The sequence below is a fragment of the Gastrolobium bilobum genome, unplaced genomic scaffold, assembly GCF_033153095.1.
Source record: "Gastrolobium bilobum isolate Gb01-03AN ecotype WA unplaced genomic scaffold, APGP_CSIRO_Gbil_v1 utg68701, whole genome shotgun sequence".
In the NCBI taxonomy this organism is placed as follows: Eukaryota; Viridiplantae; Streptophyta; class Magnoliopsida; order Fabales; family Fabaceae; genus Gastrolobium; species Gastrolobium bilobum.
In genome coordinates, this window is record NW_026899714.1 from 11,540 (window position 1) to 28,513 (window position 16,974).

The 16,974-nt window shown below is 37.2% G+C and overlaps 1 protein-coding gene across 2 annotated transcripts; it reads left to right on the top strand.

Moving 5' to 3' along the window:
• Positions 1-5,408: 5,408 nt before the first annotated feature.
• LOC133292892 (cold-responsive protein kinase 1-like) lies at positions 5,409-14,290 on the top strand. 2 transcript variants are annotated; one of them, XM_061491378.1, is made up of 7 exons: positions 5,409-5,528; positions 6,437-6,541; positions 7,027-7,142; positions 7,266-7,476; positions 11,740-11,977; positions 12,122-12,272; positions 13,241-14,290. In XM_061491378.1, the coding sequence occupies exons 2-7, from the start codon at positions 6,469-6,471 to the stop codon at positions 13,625-13,627; spliced, it is 1,176 nt and encodes a 391-aa protein (XP_061347362.1). In that variant the 5' UTR covers positions 5,409-5,528; positions 6,437-6,468; the 3' UTR covers positions 13,628-14,290. The 2 variants fall into 2 exon arrangements, with proteins under 2 accessions (XP_061347362.1, XP_061347363.1); XM_061491379.1 differs by having other exon boundaries at positions 11,911-11,977.
• Positions 14,291-16,974: the final 2,684 nt, after the last annotated feature.

Genomic DNA, 16,974 nt, shown 5'->3' on the forward strand with positions numbered 1-16,974 from the left:
GAAAGACTATCTACTCAAGAAGATTCAAGACAACCAAAACAGCTTTTCTACTCATCTGGATCATGTCCAAACTGAGTTAGATAAAGCCCTTCAATGTGAGCTTAACAGGGTCTTGGAACAAGAGGAAGCTTTATGGTTTTAGAAGGCCAGATGCAAATGGATTGCAGACGGGGACCGTAATACTACCTTTTATCATACTACTACCATTATTAGGAGAGCAAGAAATAGGATCAGGGAATTAAAAAATGATGAGGGTCAGTTTGTGAAGGAAGAGAGCAATCTGATTTTGCTAATACATTCCTTATTCAAGAACCTTTTCTTAGAGGAAGATGAATGCAAACCCTGGATCAATACCAAGAATAACTGGCCGGCCTTGGAGGATTCTGAATTGGTTGTCCTGCAAGAACCCATCACGGACTCCTTAATCAAAGAGGTTTTTTCTCTATGAATGGCCTTAAAGCTCCTGGTCCAGATGGATTCCCTGCTCTTTTCTTCCAAAAGAATTGGGATTTAGTGAGATTACAAGTGTTTGATTGTGTTAAGTAGGTTTCGAATATGCCAGAAATGGTGGGAGATCTAAACAAAACCCATCTTGTCCTTATTCCCAAGCTGGCTAAACCCGAAAAAATCAACCAATTCAGGCCAATTGCCTTGTGCTCTGTTATCTATAAAGGAATCAGTAAACTGATTGTGGGAAAGCTGAAGTCGCTTCTAGACAAGCTAATATCTCCACAACAAGTTAGCTTTGTCCCTCATAGACAGATCCAGAATAATATTGTTATTGCTCAGGAGATGGTCCATTCAATGAACAGAATGAAGGGGAAAAAAGGTTTTTTGCAATAAAAATTGATCTAGAAAAAGCTTATGACCCGATGTCCTGGAAATTTATCCACAAAGTGTTGACTGAGGTGAATATTCCAGTATCTCTGGTTAATCTAATTATGCAATGTATCTCCTCAACTGAAATGGAAATCCTTTGGAATGACACTAAGGCAGGCAGTATCTCCCCCAGCAGAGGCCTAAGACAGGGTGATCCAATATCACCCTATATTTTTGTCCTTTGTATGGAGAAACTTTCCCACTTAATTGCGGACTCTTTGGAGAAGAAAGAGTGGAAGCCAATGAAAGTTGGAAAAGGTGGGCCTTCCATTTCCCATCTTTTATTTGCGGATGACCTGATGTTATTTGGAGAAGCCAACATTGAGAAAATAAAGACAACGATGAGCTGTCTCAACAATTTTGGCAGCATGTCTGGTCAAAAGGTTGGCTTCCTTAAATCCAGTATATTTTTCTCTAAAAATGTCCCTCTGGACTATGTAGCACCGATACTGACACGGGACACGTGACATGATACGACCCGACACTCTGACACGTTAATTCTAAAAAATGTTAGATTTCGACACGTTATGACACGTTTTGATATTAAATAATATTTTTAATTTATGTAATCTATATTATATTTAATATTCAATAATTTAACAAAAAATAAATATAAACTTATAATATTCATAAATTTTGTAAAGAAACATAAGATATCTCAAATATTTATATTAAACTCAATAAAATGGTAATCGCAATTCATTGAATCTAATAGTTGAAACTAAAAACTCAATGCAACGCAACATTTGAACCTTTTTCTGAATTTTTATAAGGCGTATTGGAGTGTCGGAGAGTGTCGGACACGACACGTCAGAATTTTTGAAGTGTCGGTGCTTCATAGCCTCTGGATGTTGCTAATGCAATAGTGGAGATCAGTGGTTTTGCTCACACTAAGAACCTGGGAAGATATCTGGGCTATAAGATGAAGCATGGCAGAACTAGCAAACTGCACTATGGAGAATTAATGGATAGGGTTAATAACAGGCTCCAGGGCTGGAAGAAGCAATGTTTGTCAATGGCAGGAAGGATTATTTTGGCTAAATCAGTTATGTCAACCATTCCTATGTTCAACATGCAAAGCAGTCTTCTACCTATGGGAATTTGTGAAGAGATTGCAAAGGAAATTCATTTGGGGAGACTTTGATTCCCAAAGGAAGTACCATGCAATTGGCTGGGATAGCCTCAAGCTTCCAAAATATCAGGGTGGCTTAGGGATTATAGATCTCAGACAACAAAATGAAGCCTTCCTCCAAAAATGTGCCTGGAATATTATTCAATCCCATTCGCAACTTTGGGTTCGGGTCCTATCTCTAAATACAGAAGGAATATGGATTTGATGAAGGAGGTGACTTGTAAACCTTATGATTCCCACTTATGAAAAAGCCTATGTAGGATATGGCCTAAAATGCTCAGCAATACTGTTTGGCAAATAGGAAATGGGAGCAAAATAATCTTCTGGACAGATGACTGGATAGGAATCAACAGTAACCTCCTCTCTCTCACAGCTAATCCTCTTACAGATGAAGCTTCTGACCTCAGAATTAATCATAGTAAATTTTTGCTCAGAGGAGGGATGGAACATGCAATTCCTGCTAAGCCACTTTGACCAAAGCATTGTTAATCTGATCCTAGCCATTCCTCATCCAGAATATGGTGTAGGAGAAGATACAATTGCTTGGAAAAACTAGAATCCAGGTCTCTCCATAGTTAAACTTGCATACTGCAATCAGGCCCTTTCAACCACTGTTCCATCAAATAACTGCTGGGATCGAATATGGAAGTGGAACGGAAAAGAAATGATTAAGATTCTACTCTGGAAGATGCTACATGGTAGAATGCTGACAAAAGAAAAATTAGCTAAATGGAGTGGAGGGTCAAACAGTTGCCATCTCTGTCCGGATAAAGTGGAGGAGTGCTTACATGTTTTTAGGGACTGTTATATGGCTAAAAAGGTTTGGCTTTTACCTATTTTTCATCCTCTTCCTCAGGTATTTTTCAATTTGGGCTCCTTTTATGATTGGTTACTCTTAATTTGCATTTAAAATCCTGTCATGAAAAGGATTGGAGGGATACTTTTTTCATTGTTTGTAATTCCCTTTGGATTTGGAGGAATAAAGAGATCCATGAAGATAACTATAAGAGACCTTTGGACCCATCAACTTATCTAGCAACTGAAATCGAAGAAATCTGGTGTAGTAAGGATACCAGGAAAAAGGGTTTCCTTCGCATCCCTCCTTCTATCAAACCCGTAGCTTGGATAGCCCCTGATCATGGTTATTTCAAACTGAATGTGGATGGTGCTGTGGATGGAGAGAGGGCTGCCTGTGGAGGCCTTATAAGGGATAGTAATGGATCCTGGATTGGTGGTTTTTCGGTGTTCTTAGGTTCCTGCTCCCCCTTATTGGCTGAACTATGGGCTGTCTGTCATGGCCTTGTATTTGCCTGGAACCATAGTTGGAATCATATTATTTTGGAATCCGACTCTTCTCAAGCTTTAAGTCTTCTTACCCATGATGGTAATGATACTCGAAAGCTAACTTTAGTTGCTAAGATTTGAGTTTTCCTGCAAAAGGATTGGACTATTCAGTTAAATGGTATCCCAAGGAAGTTTAATATGTGTGCAGATTGGATTGCGAAAAAGGCCTTGGATGGTCCTCACTCCTCAGGGTCTCACCCCAATCTCTTCTCCTCACCTTGATCTCCTTAACCTTCTAGCTGCTGATATTCTGGATCCTGGGTTTGCTGCTGGTGTTAACTAGGAAATGTGTAGATTTTCTGATTTTTTAGTTTTATCCGTTTCTTCTGTTTGTTTTTCTGGTTTTTTGTTTCTGTCAGTTTTCCTTCTGTTTGTATTTCTGGTATTTTTGGTTGTTGTTTTCTTGTTTGTTGGGGCTTAGCCCGTATGAATACCAAAAAAAAAAAAAAAACAATATTTGGAAGCTTATAAAGTGGGCAACTACAATATCAAATGGGCTTTGTTGAAAAAATATATAAATCAAAGGGGTTGCTGAAAATAAATGGGATATTAGGGGTTGAAAAATGGTAACATAGAGCTCACAATATTACGAAACTCCATAGTGAAAAAGTAATGGAAATGTCACAAAAGATAAAATTGCTCTTATACTATATTGAAAATTCTACAAAATTGAAGTTGATTTAATTGTGGAAAGACATCTATAAATAGACGCAAAGTTAATGAATACATTTAATTTAAATAACTAACATATATCAAAGGATAAAACATAAGTTGTTTACACAATGTAAATGTTAACTTATCCTTATTCCTAATATTTTTTTTGTCTTTGATCAAAACTTTCTAGTTCTACATTTGCTTCACTAGCCAACCTATTCAGCTTTTTGATTAAAGCATTTGACCTAGTCAATTGACCCAGTCAATTGACCCATTTCACCTGAGTAAACAAGGAAAAATCTAAATCGTCGTAGTCGTGCCATGTGTACGGAGAAACCCGAGCAAATAGGAAAAATCTCGAACAAAATGAAAAAAAAAATAAAAAAAATAAAACTTAAACCGGAAAATGAGTCATGGTGACGTCCCATGTCTAATAATAATAATAATAGTCGTAGTCTTCGTAATACCATGCGTGCCTTTTAAATCTACTGTGCTAAAAAAAATGGGAGTAGATCCTCTTACGTGAAAAAGTTGTCATATGATCATGTTATTTGATCACAATCACTCATTGATAATGAGATAAAAGAGATAAAAGTATATAATTTTGAAATGATTGACTGTGATATGACCACATGATCACTCTTTCACATAAGAAGATCCACTCCAAAAAAATATATTCCAAACTGGATCGCCAGCAGGACTTTTATTTTTCAAGTCGCGTGCGAAAGACAACCATGCGTCATGAGGAAAGTGGCTAGTGGGTCAGTCATAAATCGTCGTTGGCTATTACTTTCTGTAAACAAATTTCACAATTGTTTTGGAATTTCGATGCTAAAGTTTACATTTTTTCATGTGGGACAACGTCAACGAGAGAAAAAGAGAAAATAGGCCGACACATTTTAGGTGTTGAGGATATGTGATAAACACAAAAACGAATATAAAGGATAAATATTTTCGTACTTCAGAATCATGACTTTTAAAAATATAGTGGAAAAATCATTTTTTTAAAAATATTATTTAATAGATCAAATATTATTGAAATTTTATTTCAAAAAAAGTGTGAAATTTTTCCAATAACTGATATTCTAAAAATACCATCTATTTGATAATATTCTTGAATGATATTTTGAATTTTTTTTTTTATAAAATCTCAAAAAATTAAATTAATTTTTTTAAAAAATCTTATACTAAACATAAATAAATAAAATTGAAATATATTTTCTTCTCTCTCACTGCAAAAATCATCTTCTCCTGTTACTCTCAAATCGAAACATGCTCTATTTTTTTTTTTTTCATTTAACTTGATGGCGCCCACTAAATTTCTCTCAAAATGCTCTCTTCTCTGACCGCAAAAGACATATAAAACCCAATAAAATTACCATTATCATTTTTTTTTTTAAACTTGGTTATCACTTTAAATCTCAAAAAATTGAATCTACCAAACACCCCACAAAATCTAAATCCTTTCACTTGAAGTTCATAGCTCTTCCGACAGTGGCAAAGCTTTGTTTTCAGAAAAGTGAGCTTCTTCTTCACGTACTATAGTTCAGTTTTCATTCTTATCTTTTTCTTTTTCTCTTTCTAGAAATGTAGTTTTTTTTTTTCCCTTGAGAAAATGCAGGAAGGTTAATTAAAAGGAAATAAATTTTGAACTTCGAAATTGTTGTGTGATGTCATGTAATCTATTCTGTGGGGTGAATTTGTTCTGATTTCACGTCTATTAATATTTTTTCTTTCCTCCTCCACCATTTTCGATTTATTTAGTCCCTTCTTGCTGAATGAAAGCTATGGAATTCTAATTTACTGATTGTTTAGCAAAGAGATAACCCGAAGTTGACTTTTCATTAAATAAAAAATAATAAGTTTGACTTTAATTTGCGTATTGTTTAGTATGTCTAATATTCAATATTACTTTTTTGGTTGATTGTTATTCAGAATTATATATATATATATATATATATATATATATATATATGGACTTAACATTTTTGCAGCAGCCGTCGACACTGTTATCTGACACAGAAAATGGGTCCAGGGCTTTTAAAATAAAAAAAAACTCAAGGATCCGTTACCGTATACTAGGATCCGGACGCGGATCCTTGCTTGCTGTAGGTACAGAAACTGCAGAAATCATCTTGCCCATATATATATGGATCCGGACGCGGATCCTTGCTTGTTGTAGGTACAGAAACTGCAGAAATCATTTTGCCCATATATATATATATATATCTATATTATCAGTAGCAGAGGTTCCTGCTCCTGTTGCAACTGTTGTTGTTGAGTAGTTGTGAAATTGAGTTTTCCTTAGTTTTGTTTCATTTTTATCACCATCTCAGTTGTTTTGGTGCGTTAGAATGGATTTTCTAGCTATTGAGAGCTATCAGATGATTACAAGTTGATTCTCAATTATCTATTTTTCACCTCCAGGGTTGATTAATTGGAACACCAGAGTTACTCTGATGACTTGTTGCTCTCATCTTTTCAGAAAAAAAGGGTCTTCGTCAGCCATACGATTAAATGGAGTTGATATAGGTATACTGCTAAGCAATATTGTACTTTTTTCTAGTATGCACTTGCGGTCAGCGTTCCATGAATGATATTCTTCTGCTTTGTGTAACTTTTTATTCAACTGAATTGTTCTAAAACTTAATCTGATAATCCCATTTGATTTTAAGCAAGAATTATCTACATGATTTTATTTATTTGGGAAACAGCCTCTTTGTAATTATGCAAGGGTAAAGTTGCTTACAAGGATTACCTCCACCCCACACTCGCTAATCGAGTTTAACGGGAAGTGGTTTTTTTTTTTTTTATTGTATTAATTGAACTTTTCTTCTTGAGAAAAGGTTTGGTTGGGTGATGTTGTTACACTAATCTAGGATGCAAGCTAAATTTATCTGAAGCATGAGCCCAATTTTAACATGCTATGTTTTTATTGGCAGATAATATGCAAGACTTTGATTCCAAATGTTCTATTTTTAAGTCAAGTTAATATATGTCTATATATGCTGCAACAGATATTTCAGAAATTCAGAATGTGAATATTTACACTCACAAAGAATTGCGAATTGCCACTGAAGGTTTTAGTCCCGCAAACAAGATAGGGCAGGGAGGTTTTGGATCTGTCTATAAGGTGATTGCAGTAGTATGGTATCATCTAGAATTTTCAAAGAATTCTTAGCCCTACTAAATTACTTAAAAAGATATGGTTTTGTTTCTTTCTACATGTCTTTTTTAGTGACTTATGGTTGTGCAGGGAAAGCTGAGAAATGGTTCTCTGGTAGCTCTAAAGGTTTTATCAGCTGAATCAAATCAAGGGGTCCTGGAATTCTTGACAGAAATCAAGGTTATCTCTAGTATAGAGCATGAGAATCTAGTGAAGTTGTATGGATGCTGTGTGGAGAAAAACCACAGGATTTTGGTATATGGCTATCTTGAGAATAATAGCCTAGCACAAACACTTTTAGGTACGTGAATTGTTATCATTTTTTTTAGATATATGTAAAGAACCTTGGGATACACCACTCCAAAAGCTAGCTCAAAGGGTGGGAGTGTCCAAGACCTTATAAACTCCACATTAGTTGCACATGCAACCAATGTGGGGACTATATATCTCAACACGCCCCCTCACACGAGAGCCTATTGGGCTTGAAGAGTGGACAATGCAACAGGCCCAGCCTACCTGTGCTAAGAAACGCCACAAGAGAAAGTGGGAGGCGGCGAGGCTCTGATACCATGTAAAGAACCTTGGGATACACCATCCCAAAAGCTAGCTCAAAGGGTGGGAGTGCCCAAAACCTTATAAACTTCACATTAGTTGCACATGCAACCAATGTGGGACTATATATCTCAACAAATTTATAAAATAATATGTTATATATTGATCTAATTCAGAGAGTTACAATATATAGAGACTCTAATGGGCTTGTAGGAAAGGCCAAGACCTAATACAATCAGAATAATTACAAACTAATCATATCTAATCAGATCTATCACATCTAATCATATCTAATCAGATCTAATCATATCTAACACTCCCCCTTAAGCTGGTGCGTATATATTGTGAGCACCAAGCTTGTTACAAATGTATTGAACCCGAGGACCTCTAAGAGCTTTAGTGAAGACATCCGCGAGTTGATCAGAGGAGTTGACGAAAGCAGTCTTGATTTCTCCGGAAAGGTGAGAGAAGGGCGAGTCTATCTGTGCTGGTTTCACTGGAAAAGTCCACCGGAACAGTGCTCACGCGGTCGCGGACGTGGCCGTGGACAGGGTGGTCGTGGACAGAGGCCTCGTTGCAGTTATTGCCAGAATCTTGGACACTTTGAAGAACGCTGCTATAGGAAGTACCCTCACTTGAAACCACCGACTGCCAACTTTGCTCAGACTGATGTTACACCACCTTCCACTGGATCAGTAACTCTTTCCAGTGCCAAATATGAGGCACTTCTCAAGAAGGTTTCCTCTCAGCATCCCACTCAAGACACTGGTAATCATATTGCTTGCCTTTCTCAATCATCTCTAGGACCTTGGATAATAGACTCAGGTGCTACTCATCACCTTTGTGGTAATAAGGATCTTTTCACTTCACTTTTTATTCTAATAATTTACCCTCGTTACTCTTGCTGATGGCACTAAGGCTCCTGCTCGTGGAATTGGGGAAGCCAACCCAACTCCCTTTTTAGCCTTGACCTTTATTTATTATATACCCGACATTCCTTTTAATTTAATCTCTGTTAGCCAGTTGATTCAGTCTCTTTCCTGTACTGTTACCTTCTCTAAACAATCCTTCTCTATGCAGGATCCGGGTACGGGGAAGACGATTGGAGCGGGCATTGAGTCACGAGGTCTTTACTATCTGATTGCACCACTTTCTCCAGTAGCATGTTCTCTCACAGAATCTCCTGAGCTACTTCACAGTCGTCTGGGTCATCTAAGCCTCTCCAAGCTTCAGCATATGGTTCCTTTTTTATCTAGTCTTAAGTCTTTAAATTGTCAGTCTTCTCAGCAAGGAAAGTAGACTCACTCCTCCTTTGCTAATAGAGTCAATAAAAGAGCTGATGCTCCCTTTTCTATTGTTCATTCTGAAATTTGGGGTCCGAGTCGAACAATGTCTGTTTTGGGTTTTCAGTATTTTGTCACATTTATTGATGATTTCTCTCGTTGTACTTGGGTTTATTTAATGAAAAATCGTTCTGAATTATTTTCAATTTATCAAAAAATTTGTGCTGAAATAACTACTCAATTTGGTGCTTCTATTCAAATCCTGCGCAGTGATAATGCAAGAGAATATGTGTCTTTTGAATTTTCTAATTTTTTGGAGAAACGTGGAATGATACACCAGACCACTTGCCCACATACTCCACAACAAAATGGAGTGGCTGAACGTAAAAATAGACATCTGGTTGAAACTGCACGTACCCTACTAATTCACATGAATGTTCCACTCCGTTTTTGGGCAGATGCTATAATCACCTCTTGCTTTCTCATCAATCGCATGTCCTCTTCCGTACTTAATAATGAAGTGCCACATAGTGTTTTATTTCCAGGAGCACCTTCCTATCCTCTACCTCCACGTGTATTTGGATGTACGTGCTTTGTTCATGATCTTACTCCAGGTAAAGATAAGTTAACATCCAAAGCTTTCAAGTGTGTTTTCGTTGGATACACTCGTTTTCAAAAAGGGGTACTGTTGCTATTCTCCTGATCTCAAGCGTTATATTGTTTCGGCTGATGTTCTTCCTGTTCCTTGTCTTGATTTGTCTTTACCAGTTGCAGATGAATCTATCCCGGAGGAGCTACCCCTTGCCTCCATCCGTGAGGAACGTCCTTCTCTCACCTATCAGCGTCGTCAGCCTGCGCCTCCAGCAGATTTGACTCTTACTGACTCACCGCCTGCTCCAGTCGACTCTTCCCCTCCGGATCCTCCATCAGAGATTACTCCCATTGCCCTTCGCAAAGATATTCGATCCACTCGCAGCCCTTATCCGCTTTATAGTTTCTTGAGTTATGATAGACTTTCTTCACCACATTTTACTTTTGTTTCTAGTCTTTCGTCTGTTTCTATTCCTAAAACCACAGGTGAAGCACTATCTCATCCGGGTTGGCGTCAGGCGATGATTGATGAAATGCAAGCACTTCACTCCAATGGCACCTGGGATCTTGTTCATGCTCCTCCTGGAAAGTCAGTGGTCGGCTGTCGATGGGTATTCACTATCAAAGTTGGTCATGATGGCACTGTTGATCGCCTCAAAGCTCGTTTGGTGGCCAAAGGTTACACTCAGATATTTGGTCTTGACTATGGGGATACTTTTTCTCCTGTTGCCAAGATGGCATCCGTCCGCCTATTTCTTTCCCTTGCTGCTGTTCGTCACTGGCCACTCCTTCAACTTGACATCAAAAATGCCTTTCTTCATGGTGATTTGCAAGAAGTTTACATGGAGCAACCACCTGGTTTTGTTGCTCAGGGGGAGTTTGGAAAAGTGTGTCGTCTTCAAAAATCCATATATGGTCTCAAGCAGTCTCCTCGAGCATGGTTTAGTCGCTTCAGTTCTTCCGTTCAGGCGTTTGGCTTAATCCGCAATAAAGTTGATCATTCTGTATTTTATAGGATTATATCTCCTGACAAGTGCATCTATTTGTTAGTCTATGTTGATGACATCATTCTCACCGGAAGTGATCAAGACGGAATTCGTCAGTTAAAACAGCATTTATTCAGTGCATTCAAACAAAGGACCTTGGGAAGCTGCTTTACTTCTTGGGAATTGAGGTGGCGCAATCTAGACAGGGCATTTCTATTTGTCAAAGGAAGTATGCCTTGGATATCCTCGAAGAAACTGGTATGTTGGGGAGTAAACCAGTTGATACACCCATGGATCCTAATGTCAAGTTATTGCCCGGACAGGGGGAGCCGTTATTTGATCCTGGACGTTATCGGAGGCTAATTGGGAAGCTCAATTATCTTACTGTGACTAGGCCAGATATTTCTTTCGCTGTTAGTACGGCTAGTCAGTTCCTTGATTTCCCTTGTAATTCACATTGGGATGCTGCTGTGAGGATCCTCCGATACATCAAAGGAGCACCAGGAAAAGGTTTGTCGTATTCAGATCAGGGAAATACAGAAATTTGTGGTTATTCAGATGCTGATTGGGCAGGATCACCCTCGGACAGGCGCTCTACTTCCGGCTATTGTGTCTTCTTTGGAGGAAACTTAATTTCGTGGAAGAGCAAGAAACAACCTGTAGTTGCTCGGTCTAGTGCAGAAGCTGAGTATCGTGCAATGGAAAATACTACCTGTGAGTTAATCTGGTTAAAGCAGTTGATTCAGGAACTTCATCTTTGTGAACAGAAACAACCCATGACACTTATCTGTGATAATCAAGCTGCGCTACATATATCCTCTAACCCTGTCTTTCATGAGAGGACCAAACATATAGAGATTGATTGTCACTTCATTCGAGAAAAGATTCAATTAGGAGAAATCACATCTAACAATATCAACGGGTGTCTGAAACACTAACGGGTCCTACTAATCCGGTTTCGGATTTGAACCTCTCCACCCTTCCAGAAGTTGTGACTCTTAGGAATTGAACCCAACTATCCTTTGCACAGATCAATCCTAGGGTCTAGCTGGACACCACTAGACCAACTACTCTTGCGTGTGAATTGTTTTCATTTGATAATGAATGTATTAAAATTATCCTAGTAGTAAATTGATACTTTTAATTTCATAGGTGGAGGCCATAGTAGCATCCAATTCAATTGGCATGTACGAAGGAACATTTGCATAGGTGTTGCCAGGGGCCTTGCATTTCTTCATGAGGAGGTTCGCCCACATATTATTCATAGAGACATAAAAGCAAGCAATGTATTACTTGACAAAGACCTTCAACCTAAAATTTCAGATTTTGGCCTTGCAAAGCTTATTCCACCAAACCTGACTCATATTAGTACACGTGTTGCTGGAACAGCGTAAGTTCACGATTCTGTCTTCCAAGTGCTGGAGAATTTTTATTTCGTTTATACTATGAAATTTCAGATTTTGGAATTTTCAAGTCTATTAACACTTTTTTTCTCTCCATTTTCTCCCTACCATGCCCCTGTTTGGTTTTGTAGTGGTTATGTGGCACCTGAATATGCAATTAGAAATCAAGTGACAAGAAAATCAGATATCTATAGTTTTGGAGTTCTACTACTGGAAATTGTTAGTGGGAGGCCTAACACAAACAGACGTTTACCTGTGGAAGAACAGTATCTTCTTACGAGGGTAAGGATTTTTCTTTTTGCAAATATTGAATAATTAAGAGCAATTGTATGTAGTATAGGATTTAACTTTTATAGTGTGACTGAGTAAGTTATATATTCCATGAGATTTGACATGTATTGATAGAGAATATTATTCTTGTTGCTCCTTCAATGCCACTTCACTTTCTTTTTCCATCTATTAGTTTAAGATATGGTGTTGTAACCACATCAAGTACTCCCATCTTGACAGTGAAAAATAATATGTTGAAATTGGGTATCAATCGTTTGAAAGAGTATCATTAATTAAATAAAACTGCAAACGGGGAAGCCATATTTATACCTTATATTCATCCCATTCTCTACTTTATTTACTGTTTTCTCCTTATAGTCCTTTAAGCTCCCATATTAGCTATCTGTAACATTTTATATACATGAGAAGGGCGGGTTAAAATGTTGACCTTTAAAATTGCAACTTAGAAGACTAGAGCTAATGGGTGAACCCTCTAGATTTTGGCCTAGAGTTGCTATATTATCGTGGAAACAAGTTATATTTGTTCAAATGACATGGTTGTATCTGTGTTTTTAGTTGCATTCTTAATCTTTTTACTGTCATTAAAAGAGTATACATTAGTGTGACTAGCCAAGAAATTAATTACTGTGTTTGCTATAAAACATGAAATTAGTCAATAGGGATGCAATGTAGTCATTTTAAGTGAATGAGCTCTTGTAGTGTAAAATTTGTACAACATAAGAGATACTTAACCTGGGAACGTTTTCTTTTTTGGTGTCATGGACTGAAATCCTATTCCCTCACAGATGATGTCCCTCAAACTTTGGAATCTCAATATAGTTTCAAAGGTTTGCAGCCAACTGCATATAGATCCTTTCTCATATAATATGGTTGCTGGTAGGATATTTAATGCCCATTACAGCTTAGTAGATGGGAACTCAACTTTTGAGAAAGGAGTGATAAAATAATGTATCTTTCAGGCATGGGATTTGTATGAGAGAGGGAACCTAGAAAGACTGGTGGATCCTTTTCTAGATGGAGACTTCAATGTTGAGGAGGCAGTTAAGTTTTGCAAGATTAGTCTTCTTTGCACACAGGATTCTCCTCAGCTCCGGCCATCTATGTCCACTGTGCTTGACATGCTAATTGGGGGAAAATATGTGAGTGATGAGAATATGACAAAACCAGGCATGATATTTGAATTTGTGGAAGCCATGGTTGAAGAAGGGAAACAAAAAGGCAAGGCTGAATTGGATAGTACATCTTTGTTGGCTGGTTCAGGGAAGCAAGATGATTCATCTTCATCAGGAACGGTGAGCTCTTTTGCTACCATGACCTTCACTGCAATTTGTGATCGAAGCAATTAATTTGGTTGTTATTAGGTAACCTTCAATCGGCCCTTAGTGTTTTTCCTTTCCCCCTATATGTAAAGTTGCCTATCTTTGCTTCCTTTTTTTTAATTCAAAACAATGTAAGTTTTTGTTATATATCTTTTTCTCACACAGAGAGGGCGAGTCTAAAAGCGATAAGGTTGCTTCTTGTGATTGGAAGGTCACATGCTTAAGTCTAAGACACAGCTTCATTGAAAAAGTGCAAGGGTAAGATTGCGAGAATCGACTATCACCCCTATTCTTGCAAATCGGGAAACCTTGTGCACTGAGATTTGCCCTTTTTTATCTTCTTCTCATACAGACATACTATATTAATCAATGATGATGAACTCAATTTTGGAATCCTTCAGTCATAAAGAGACGAGCAAACTTTTTGTAATATAGGACTGTCTGTGGTCTAGACCATGTTTCAAAGTATTTTGAATCAGGAGATTGTCTATTATTGGCTTGGTTGTTTGTGGCCCTTATGCTGTTCTTTGTTAAGAATAATGCTACTTCCATTTTACTTGCCTAAGCATGGAAATCACAATCCTCTCAAGAATCTTCTCAAAAGTAGAGTTGCATTTTTTGGTAATTTTATGTGTCATTAAACTTTCTCCTACCTTTATTGTGGTTGGATTTTGCAGTGTAATATTCAATTCTGACTTGATTGTTGTGTTCTATTTATAAGTGTCTACATTTTCATAATGCAACTGTTTTATTCCAGCTAATGGAAACAGAACTTGTTTCTGTTCAACCAGAAGAAAAGAACTTAAATAATCCTGTTCTCTAACAATCATCCGTCTTTATTTATTGGTAATTGTACAATAAATTTGTACTAATAGCTAAGAAAGCATGGCCTTATTGTAGATACATGCAATGGTGGAGATAGGGTGGGGTGGTCCCCCCCTCCCCCCTCCCTTCCCTTTTAAGTCCATGCAAACCTTTATCTTGGACCTGTTCATATTTCAGAAAAAAGGTAGTGTAGTATAAGGTGTCCTCTCAAACCAGGGGTGGGCCGAGGGAGGAGTTAGCATCCGCAGTCGCCCCTCCCTAAAGTTTAATCTTTATTTTATTTTATTTGTAAAATAATATTTTTTTTTTAATAAAAATAGACTATTAGTATTGATAGTTAATTCCTCCCTCAAAAATATTTATAATGTTTCTATCTTTTATTAGTTTTAATAATATTTATATTTTTAAAATCATATTCTTGTCCCTTGTTATAAAAATTTCTGGATCCGCCACCGCCTCAAACTCACTCTTTTAGCTTTTGTCCTTATTATTCCTGATGTACATATAAAACTCGGATAGTTTTTCAAATTTGATTATATATGGATCCACTATCGTATTACCTGCCCAAGTTAATGTAACTTTTGCTTGCTTTGCCCCTTTCACTAAATTTTCTGCCTTTAAATACATGTGATGAAGAGACCATAGTACTTACACACAGGAAGTTAAGAATCAGAACAATAAATATAGCAAGGTTCCTTGTTTATTTGCATGTAAACATGAAATTTGCTCATCAAGTCATCAGTATTCATCGATGAAAAAACAAATTAAAAAACATAAATCAAAGCAAGAACTGTAATAAGTGCTTATTACTGTCGCAAACCTGGTCTATTTTCTGATTACGTAACATCTGAATCAAAGAATAAAAAAAACAAAGCACTCTATACCCCATTATGAAGCCCGATACACTGTTGTCTTAAGAACTCAATTCCATAAAATCTGCATTCTCTATTCCCAGTTTCAATGTACCGATAGCTATATTGCATATCCCTTGAAAATTAATATCACAAACAAAAACAACACCTAAATACAATCAGCATATGGCATCATCATCCTAATAATAACTTCTATCTTGTGAATTTGTTTCATTTTTTAGTGTATTCCCATCGATTTAATATGCTTTCGCTCATTTATTTTGTTGATGGTTTAACATAAGAGATTTTATCTCAATGATGGGTTTCATCTTTAAAGCATTTCCTATTAAATTTATAATATATTTTTATCTTGAAACTTCAATTTTCCTATATTTTTAAAGGGTCAGGATACTTTGATACCGATGTTAAACTTTGAAATTTTACATCAAATCCTAATCGAATATTTCTGCTAATCAACATTTATAATTCCAGTGAATCAAACTTATTAATTAATTATTAGTTCCTAATAAATTATAACCGTTGATTGGTGGAAATTAACAGTTAGAATTTGAGGTCAAATTTTAAAGTTTGACACCGATATCAAAGGATCCTATCTCAATTTTCAATGATAATTAGATATCTTTTAGGCTTATTGGAAGTAATTTAAGAAAGATTTAATTTATTTTTGTTCTCGAAAATTTCCTCTTTTTTTAAATAATAAATTTCTATGGGAAAAAAATAAACTCTTATATTTAATTATTTAGAGTAAATGTTGATGTTAAACTTCAATTATTTTCTTTTAATTTCAAATTGTATTCCATGGATAGATTGCTGATCAACATAACTGATCAAACCAGATATGGAGTGGGCTGGCCAAACTGTATTAAGCCTGATCACACACGGTTGAGATATGGGTTTTAGTGCTTGGTCTTGGGCCTTCAGTCAGGATGGGATCAAACTGCGTATATGCCCTTTGCGTTAGCACGTTAAGTCTGACTGGGGGGGTACATGCGAAGACACTCCGATGCTTAAGTCAGTATCAGAGGCAGGTGATGTATGTTGTTAAATGTAAAGGATGATCGTACTTGGGTGTTGAACCCTTTGTTTATATAGTAGTTATGATGCCGCCTTAGCAAGGCGGCTTGGCTTCTGATTGGCCAAGTTTGGGTTGTAGGTCAGTACTAGGATCTGAGTTGCCTTATCTTTGTTAGTGCCGAGTTGTAGAGTCGCGGTAAGCTGGAGCTGTCCGTTGCTTATTGGCATAAAGGTGCGGGGGATTGCCTTGGACGTTAAGTTTGCTTACTTGAGGGGGTTTCATCCGCGATATGGTTATCGCGGCTTGTCTGTCGCGATGAGGGCATTGCGGCTTACGCGCGTAGTTGTCTGTCGTGCTTGCTCTGGATCCTTGGTGGGTTAGGCTTTTTCGTATGTCATTGGGCCTATATTTTATTCGGATAAGTTGCCCCCTAGCTGGTGGTTTTGTCATATGGCAAAGCCGCGAGCTATTTGCTGTTTAGAAGCGCGGTAGTTTGTAACGCATGTCCTTCTTGTGTGCCGCGGTAATCATGTTAAAGTGTTTTCATGAGTATTAGCCGCTTAAGAACGGTGGATTAGACGTTTAACTGTCAGAAGCATTAAATGCTAGTGTTGTTACGTTGGTGTTTAGGGGTAAGCGTGGGTGGTTTCTGAAGTGAAAAA